Source organism: Phoenix dactylifera, chromosome 1 (assembly GCF_051530095.1).
Source record: "Phoenix dactylifera cultivar Ajwa chromosome 1, Ajwa_hap1_PhDact_Kaust_v1.1, whole genome shotgun sequence".
In the NCBI taxonomy this organism is placed as follows: domain Eukaryota; kingdom Viridiplantae; phylum Streptophyta; class Magnoliopsida; order Arecales; family Arecaceae; genus Phoenix; species Phoenix dactylifera.
Genome location: NC_143190.1, coordinates 64,452,337 through 64,461,640, shown reverse-complemented (window position 1 = coordinate 64,461,640; position 9,304 = coordinate 64,452,337). Strand labels below are relative to the sequence as shown.

General features: G+C 46.8%; 1 protein-coding gene across 1 annotated transcript; it reads left to right on the top strand.

The window, feature by feature from the left end:
- The first annotated feature begins 5,232 nt into the window (after positions 1-5,232).
- LOC149768828 (protein AMEIOTIC 1 homolog) lies at positions 5,233-8,222 on the top strand. The gene is made up of 4 exons (XM_089928606.1): positions 5,233-6,143; positions 6,356-6,446; positions 7,106-7,837; positions 8,088-8,222. Exons 1-4 carry the CDS (start codon positions 5,233-5,235, stop codon positions 8,220-8,222), a joined length of 1,869 nt encoding a protein of 622 aa, XP_089784732.1.
- The last annotated feature ends 1,082 nt before the right edge of the window (positions 8,223-9,304 follow it).

The following is a 9,304-nucleotide window of genomic DNA, read 5'->3' as shown; positions in this document are numbered from 1 at the left end:
TCTTGGAGGGCGACTCAGCCACAGTTATCAGCTGGATCCAGGAGGAGCTGAGGGGTGAGGGCCCAGACCACCCCTTGGTTCGGGATATAGGGACGATGTGTGGGGTTGGGATGGCCATCCAGGCCAAGCATGTATTCAGAGAAGCCAATGGGGCAGCCGACTGGGTGGCTGCCTTCGCGGCTCATCACTCAGGGTATTCTTTTTGGGTGGGGGAGGGGGAGCTGCCACTGGCTCTCCGTGAGTTAGTCTTTTTTGACTTTATTGGATGTATTCACACACGTACTGTATGAATACCCGTTTTCAGCAAAAAAAAAAAAAAAAAAAAAAAAAGAAGGCTAATTGTAAGAAGGCCGGGTGCGAGGAAATCGGTTCGTGACTCGAGGAACTCAGGCTTTGGTTTCCTTGATGAAGCGGGTTTCAACTTATCAAGGAGGAGCCTCGGGCAAATAACAAACGGGAAGAAATTGTGCTGTGACCGAACTTTCTAAATGTTGGCTAGTTTTTGTAATCAATTTCGAACATTGAGGTTTTTTGCTTGCTAGCCTACAATCACGAATGAAGAAGCCATTAAGTATTATCATTTATCTCAATATATTTCACAATCCATGACCACTGTACATTGTGTGTGTGTGTGTGTGTGTGTTTTAAGTACATAGAAGGAGGCTAAGCCTCGAAATCAAAATCAAAATATGATGAACTGTATACCCATACCGTCATCATTAACAATTTGGCCCAAATTGAGTGGATGGGAGCCTAGGAGTCTAGGTGAAAGGCTTCCATGAGAGCTCTCCTGGGGGGCAGTCAACAGCCTGATTAGCTTGCCGGAAGGCATACTTGGTTTGAAGGAGAATCTAGTACAACCAAAAAACAACTTATCGACAAAGCTGAAAACAGCGTTTTCGGAAAGCTCCAAATTGGAGCTTCTCTCCAAAAGCTGTTTTCAACTTCCCGCAAAAGCTGAAACAACTTTCCAAAAATTTTACCAAACATAATTTTTTATCTAAAAGTACTTTTGGAAGGCCAGAAAGTATTTTTTGGCCCTCCAAAAGCTTCCCCAAATAGGGCCTCAGCCTACTTAACCGTCTTTCAGTGATATGGGCTAAAAGTATTTTACTAAGTGGTCAAGGTGATATGCTACTCAAACTATATATTATAGTTTGTCTACGTTATCTTCTATGAAGGTGAAAAAAGGGTTTTGCTATGAATTTAATTCTATAACTCTAATAGGTTATTGGCAAGTATCATTACATTATTATTTACTAAAGTACTCATGATAAACGCTTCCATTTTGACCATTTAGGAGGCTTACTAAAGCGCATGGTTAGTTATATACCAAAAAAAAGGAGCATAGTTAGTTTCTCCTTTGGGGGAGTTATGAAATAACCAAAGCCTAATGTTAAATTGATGAACAGTCCAAGACAAAATACTAATGAAGAAAATTATAGTTGGATACAAGACAAAAATTCGAAATTTGCAACTAATGTTTTCCGATAACAAACCAAACTTTAGGTTCTAGTATTTTTTTATTAATCATCCAAATGAAGAATTTAAATTGCAAAATCTTTTTAGATCATGGAGCGACAATTATTATCAAAGGTCCCACGATGCTTTCAAGCATCCAAAATAAAAATATCCCAAGATCGCTCGGTATCAAACGAGTAGAATGATCGGAACTTGTCAAATGACAGCTTACTCTTCCGATCCACTCTTTAAGCTGCTCGATGAAACAAAGCTAGAGCTGTTAAACAACAGATAACACAAATATTAATAGGTGATTATTCAAAATTACTAAAGCTGCCGAGATGGAGGTGGAAAAACTGACGGTGCATGATGGTTGAGCAATAGAAGTACTGGAGGGATGAGAAAGTAATTTTATGAAAGTTCGCTGGGCAAATCCGGGGTAGTTCTAAATACACCCCCCCTATTGCTCAGGACACCCCCCAAAAATTAAAAAAAAATTAAATACTCTCTACACCCCCCCATTTGCTAAGGACACTCCTAAAAAATTAAAAATTCCTAAATTACCCCCACCCTCCCCACCCCCCACCTCCCCACCCCCGCCTCTGCCTCCTCCTCCTCCCCCCTCCTCATCCTCCTCCTCCCCCTCCCCCTCTTCCCGCCCACCTCTGCCTCCCCCTCATCCCTCTCCCCTCCTCCTCCGCCTCGCCTCTGCCTCCTCCTCCTCCCCCCTCCTCATCCTCCTCCTCCCCCTCCCCCTCTTCCCGCCCACCTCTGCCTCCCCCTCATCCCTCTCCCCTCCTCCTCCGCCCCGCCTCTGCCTCCTCCTCCTCTTCCCTCCTCCCTCCTCCTACTCCTCCACCCCTCTACCTCCGCCCCCCATCCCCATCCCCTCTTACTCTGCATCCCCCTCCGCCTTCTCCCCCTTCTTTGCCTCCTCCTCCACCCCCTTCTCCTCCACCTCCCCCTCCTCCTCCTCCCCCTCCTCCACCTCCCCCTCCTCCAACTACCCCTCCCCCCTCCGCCGCCTCCTCCCCACCCTCCTACCCCTCCTCCCCTCTCCTCCGCCGAACAGAAGGATTCTGTTCGGTTGAGGGTTGCCGAACAGAAGCCTTCTGTTCGGCACTGGATCGCCGAACAGAAGCCTTCTGTTCGGCACCGTTCAGCCGAACAGAAGCATTTTGTTCGGCGATCCAGTGCCGAACGGTACTGAGAAAATTTCAAGGGCAATATGGTAATTACACTAAAGGTTAGTTTGGGTATTTTTTTTTTAATTTTTGGGGGGTGTCCTGAGCAATAGGGGGGGTGTATTTAGAACTACCCGCAAATCCGGCATCAAAACCTCGGCAGATGAAAGTAATTTTATGAAAGTTCGCTGGGCAAATCCGGCATCAAAACCTCGGCAGATGATTGGCCTGCCGCCATAGCACGTGAGTAGAGAGCTCCGTGCCCCAGGTAATGATGCCATTGGCGATTCTTCCGTTACGAATTATTATTATAATTTTATTTTCTTTTATTTTTTATTCCCCCTATATATACTCCTCCCCTCCACCTCTCACGTTTGTTAGAAAGAAGGTTCCAATCTCTCTCTCTATCCACAGTCTCCACCAGCTCAAAACCTCGTCCCTCCTTCTTCATCTTCCCTTCTCCAAGATTGCAAGGAGAGGGAAAGAAAGAGGGGGGAGGAGAACAAGGAGAGAACTTTGGCTGCACCAACCCCAGATCCATCGAGAGCTCCCATGATCTCCTCTTTTTTCCGGTAATTTCTCGTCTTTCTTGCCCGAGAAGAGATAGGGTTTTCTCTACTACTTTTCTTGCTTTCTTGCATTTCTTTATCGCCTATTCTTTTGTAGTTTTTCCTCTTTCTGAGATCAATCTCCAGCTGATCCTTGGAAATGTGCTTCTTTTTCTCGCAAGATTTGGATCGGATCCCGTGGACAGAGCCACGCCGACCTAAGAAAAGGTCTCTCGTATACGATCGCCTTTTCTCCGTTTGGCTTTTAGCAAGTACTGCATTTCCGAGCCTTTCATTCCGACCGATCGATACTGATTCTTCTTCCCGCTTTTGAGTAGTTCAAGCTCCGATCTCGCAGTTTCTTTGGAAGTTGAAGCAAATCTCACCGTCTGAAACTCTCAGATCTTTTTCCACTGAAGTATTTTGTAGGTCCTCATGTGTTTTTCTTTCCCTATACGTGAAAGAACTTTTGATCCACTTTTGATCGGAGCTTGGTTAGCTAAAGAAAGGAAAACAGCCAGTTTTACGCGATTTTAGGGTTTTTTGGCAGAAAAAAGCTAAGCCCTGATAGTAATTAAAGACCTTATCTGCTTCTTTTCTTCTCTCCGTTCCTTTCCATTTCTTCCTTAGAAGTATCGCGGGTTCTGACCCTCTCTACTGTTTTAAAACTTTCTTTTCATGTTCGAAATTATCCGCGAGGTTTCACAAAAATTTCTTTTTGGATCACTCGCAGATTTCGGAAAATCGCTGCTTTGCTCAGTTGGAAACCCTAGAAAAGAGTTGCAGATGGCAGAAACAAGCACCGAGGTTGGTTCTGCTCTGCCTTCCTTGGCCGCCGAGACCAGTACGGTATTTCCCTTTTTCCCTTAAGCGAACACCCCCCACCCCCTACAAAAAAGAAAAAATCCAGAATTTTCTCCTCTAATTCTATGCTGCTGCTTCTTTTCCTTCCTTTGCTTTGTTCTTTTAAATAAAGGGATGATGTCGCCTCACGATCAAGATCAGGCGGCCGCAAGAGTAGCTCATTCATCGCACAATGATCTTGATCGGACGGGCTACATCTAATCAACTAGTGAATCGTCTTGATGGAAAGAGCTATGCTATTTATTTATTGGTTTTTTCCCGGGTGAGGGGAGGGCGTAAAAGCAAGATCTTGGAATGATCGGCGATTATTTGTAGAGAGGATTTGGAAGCCTTGACTCGGTTATGGTGGAGGGCGCGCGGGTCGTTATCAGAGGAAGATCGGATATTCTATTTTGTCTAGCGAGAGGGTGGAAACGGGGGGAAGAGGGGCGTGGGGGCGCTACTCGTTGTGATGATGACGGGACGAATGGCTTGTCATCTTTTTTTTCTGCTTCCATCAGTGGGTTTTTTTGTTCTAGTTTATTAAAAGCAAGTATTTCGGCGGCAGGTGAAGTACTACTACTCGAAAAGGAATGACTCCATCACGGACACGAGAAGGCGAGCTTTAGGGAGACAGATGCTGCCCGATTCTGTTTTTGGCCTTGCACCTCCCTGCAACGGTACTGCTCCCCACTACCTTCCTCTGATTCCCATCTGATCCCATACTCTATGTCCCTCTTTATTTTTATTCCTGGAATGCCCTCATAGTTTAATGCAACAGTCACATTTATGGGGGCAGATTGGGAAGTCACATGAGATATAATCGTGTTGCTCCGGTTAGACTTACATCATTTGTCCATGGAATTTCAATAGAACAATTCGAAATAGGCGCGTTCTACGAAATCGATCACGAAAAGCTTCCGCCGAAGTCTCCGATCCAGCTGAAAGCCATTCGGGTCGTAAAGGTTTAAGTCGGCTTCATCTCCGACCCTTTTTTTCTATTCTTCTTTTTGGTTATATATATATATATATATATATATGTTGTTGGAGATACTTAGTTTTTCAATGAATGTTAGGTAACGGAGACTTCGGAGTTGGACGTGACAGTGAGCTTCCCGAGCACCCTTTCGCTGCGGAACTACTTCTCCTTTTACCCGGCCGACGGGCGCGAGCCCGAGCTGGACGAGAGGTTCGTCATGAGCTTGAAACAGGCGGTGAGGATCCTCCGGAGACCGGTACCCTCGTCCACCTGGGAGGAGGAGAAAAACTTGGAGAGCTTCTGGCTCGTGGCTCCCAGGGCATACGACTGCCAACCTCTCGCCTCGTTGCCCGCCACGGCCGCACAAGAAGCGGCGGAGGAGGAAGGGAGGACGTCAGAGCCGATGGGTTACTGCCTCTTAGCCCTCCAAAGCGCCGGGACTTTGGGTTGGGGGATCCGGCGGAAGGTTAAATACATCGGAAGGCACAGGGAGTTGCCGATGCCAGAGAAGAAGGAGGAAGAGGAGGAGGAACAAGCGGAGGAGGAGGAGCAGCAGGTTGGACAGAAGAGGACTCGTGAGGCTTGCAAGAAGGAGAAGGAAGAGAATAAGAAAAGAAAGAAGAAGAAAGAAGACAAGAGGGAAAGGAAGATGCCGCGTCATGAGGAGGAGAAGAAGAGGAAGTGCGAAAAGGAGAGCCGGGTGAAGGCGTCCAAGGACCGGTGGTCGTCGGAGAGGTACGAGGCGGCGGAGATGAAGCTGCTGGAGATAATGAAGGAGAAGGGGGCGGAGCTGGGGAACCCCATCATGCGTCAGGCGCTACGGGAGGAGGCGAGAAAACACATCGGGGACACTGGCCTTCTGGACCACCTCCTGAAACACATGGACGGTAAGACCGTGGCCGGCGGCACCGAGCGGTTCCGTCGACGGCATAATGCCGAGGGCGCCATGGAGTACTGGTTGGAACCGGCCGAGCTGGTGGAGATACGGAGGAAGGCCGGGGTGATGGACCTCTACTGGATCCCTCCGCCAGGGTGGAAACCCGGGGATGCCGTGTCGCCGTGCCCGTGTGGCACAGAATGCAAAAGGGACATTCGTGAGCTCCGGGAGGAGATCGCCGTTCTGAAGAGGTCTCTCTCTCTCTCTCTCTCTCTCTCTCTCTCTCTCTCTCTCTCTCTCTATATATATATATATATATATATATATATATATATATATATATATATATAGATATATATAATAGGCTTTGTAGTTCTTTCCTTCATAGGTATAGGCTGTGTTTTTTAAATTTTATTTAACTCTCTGGTTGTTTTTTGTTTGATGATATGTACTGGGGAAAAAGGGATATGGAGCTACTGAGTTCTCTGAGGAACCTGGAAAAGGTGGCTAAGGAAATTCGCCCGGAAGTTGATAATGGTTCTGGCACCTGGCAGGTGATTTTTTGTTGTTGGTCGTTCCCTCTCTTTTTTTCCCGTTCTTTATTTGTTTAGAAATAAATTTTACATGCAGAACAACTACGCTAATATATACTTGTTTTCTGACGCATTAATTGTGACACTTTAATGACAGCAAATAAGTAAGGAGCACGTGAGATTGGTTTTCGCCAGGGTTTTACACTTAGTATCCACGCAATAATTTGCAAATTTGTTAGCTAACACGTTGTGAGACTTAGTGGCAGTAGATGAGCGTCAAACACGTGAGTCTTGTCTTGTCCAGGAATTCAGGGTTCCACGTTAATATGTGCATCTGATTCGCTATTTAATGGGATTCACTTGCTTTTGTCTTTTTTTTTTGGGTACAGGGAATCTCTTGGTTTTTATTATTTATATATGTAGCATTTTAGCAAGCAGTCGCATGGTGATTGCAGGAGAGATACCAGAGCTTGCTGGAATCGAACAGCAAGATGGAAGAAAATATGTCAGCTTTATCCGGTCATTTGCTGGAGCTGAAGGTAGTGTACATAATGCAGGAAGCTTCTTATGATAAAGAATCGGGATCCTTTCCGAATCAGCTTTTTCATTAATTTTAGCTTTTATAATGATTTTGTTAATCTAATCATAATGCTTCGGGTGGTGGTTGGGGTTTGATGCAGGAAGAGATCCGCTTACTCAAGGAAGAGAAGGACAAGAAAACGGAGGTGGAAGCGGAGATGGTGACGAAAGACAAGGGCTGGCTGGATGGAGGTGATGACAACAAGGAGGAAGAGGAAAGGGGCAAACAGCAGCAATCCAAAAACACCATGAGTACTAAAAGTAGCACGACCAACGACAACAGCAGCAGCACCAGGGTCACTAATCCTCCTACGACCATCGCCAATGCCAACAGTAACAACAACAACAACAACAACAACGATGGCAGTGGTGGAGGCGGAGGCGGGAAAAGGACGGTGAGGAGGAGTGGGTTCAGGATATGCAAGCCCCAGGGGACGTTCCTGTGGCCCAACAGCGCCGCGCTCATCAGCAGCAGCAGCAGGAGGAACAGGGCGGATGTGGTGGGGTCGTCATCGCCACGCGCCCAGGCCCAGGGGCTGATGGTCCCCGCCGCGACCACCGCCACCACCGCGACGCTGGAGGATCAGCTCATGTTTTTCGGGGGAATCCCCACCCCACCCTCGGCCTCGTCCGCCACGTCAGCGCCCAATCTCCTCCTCCTGCCGGCCCCGACGTCCCCCGTCCTGCCACGCGTCCCCGACCCCGCCGCGGCGGAGGTCGTGGTGGTCCCCTCCTCCTATCAGCGTCACCAGCAGCAGCAGCAGCAGGAGAGAACGGCCAGCTCCGAGAACATCTGCCCTTCCGTGCACCGCCACCACCTCCCCACGGCACGCGTACGTACCTGCTGCTGCCCTCATCTATATATGATTACCCTTTCTTGAGAGAACTTCATTTATATATTATTATTACTCAAATGTCCCTTTCTAACATTTAGGGGTAGGAAGTTTCTTTTTAAAATAATTAAGAACGGGGGGACGCAAGAGTTTCTCCATTCATGATCTTCTTCTTCTTCTTCTTCTTCTTCATCATCCAGGTTGATATATATAACAAAAGTTCTTTCCATGTTTTGTTCTGGAGGTACAGGGAACGTCGTCTCCGTTGGGAGGAGGTGGCGGAGAGAATAAGAAGAAAGAGGCGTTGTGGGAACTGGCACAAGGGGGAGGGTGGAGCAACATCACCACGGATCTGGCCCTGGCTACGCCTTCCTCCTACCGCTGACGAGTCATTTTTCTGGATCCGCTGGTGAACCACAGATGGTAATTAGTTCAGTTTCTCCATCTCCTATTAAGACTAGTAATGATCGTTGCTCTTATGTAGTAGCAGAAGGTCTTTTTTGTTTCGGCAAACAACCGAAGGTCCTTCACTTTCGTTTAGCTTTACCGCAAGTTTTCCCTTGCTCCGCCACGTTGCTTAGTTACTTTTTAGCCTCACTTAGCATGGTTAGACTACGGCTACAAAGCAAGCGGGAGGATCGGGGTCTTATTTGTATTATAAAAATTAAATGACAACCGTGTTCCTTCCCGTCCGTGTTTCTGAACATGGATATCTCTGTATATGGCTCTGGAAACCGAGCTTTTACGTTTAAGAAAGGAAAATAATGCATCTTGTTATGATGTTTGTGCGATTTTATATAGAAATTTGCTTGGCAGTGTCGGGGACATGCATTTGATAGGATGGGAAAGTGAGAGAGATGAACGAATGCTTGCAGTGGTGTGTATGATCCAATCAGGGTAAGAGGCAAACTGGATAATATGCCAGCATGATCAGCTGGGTCGGACGTACAGAAAGCACAGCTTGATCAGGTGGCATAGTGCCTCCTGAAATGTGCCAGTTCTCAAGGGCAGTGGGGGCAGTAAGTTTATGCAGCTTGTAGCTGCGTCTATCTGCACTAGGCTACCGGGGACTAACTGAGAAGATATCACCGGGTAGAACAATTTCAGGGTTCGTGCAAGATCAATGGGACTCAAAGCCCAAATATTTTCAGTGACATATCCACTTAACAAAATAACTTATTTTGTTATCAAAGTCTTAGAATAATAAGTTTCGTAGTGCTCCTGCGATCCTCCCGTCTTTTTTCATTGGCTTCTTATCTGCCCGAAAAGAACCTCCCGATGGGAAGAGAGTTTGAAAAATCCGACGATCAGGGAGAGTTTGAAAGAGACCGGAACTTCTCGAAGAAAAAATAAATCATGCAAGAATAAATTATTTCTTTCTCCAGATGATCTAATTTACCACATCCAAACACGAGGAATTAGTCGTATCATGCCACACTCCAATAAAAATAGAATTTTCCGGCTCCG

Coding starts and splice junctions, on each gene's coding strand:
- LOC149768828 (XM_089928606.1), top strand. CDS start 5,233: ATGAGCTTGAAACAGGCGGTGAGGATCCTCCGGAGACCGGTACCCTCG. Junction 6,447..7,105: donor ATGGTTCTGGCACCTGGCAG/GTGATTTTTTGT, acceptor GGTTTGATGCAG/GAAGAGATCCGCTTACTCAA. Junction 7,838..8,087: donor ACCACCTCCCCACGGCACGC/GTACGTACCTGC, acceptor CTGGAGGTACAG/GGAACGTCGTCTCCGTTGGG.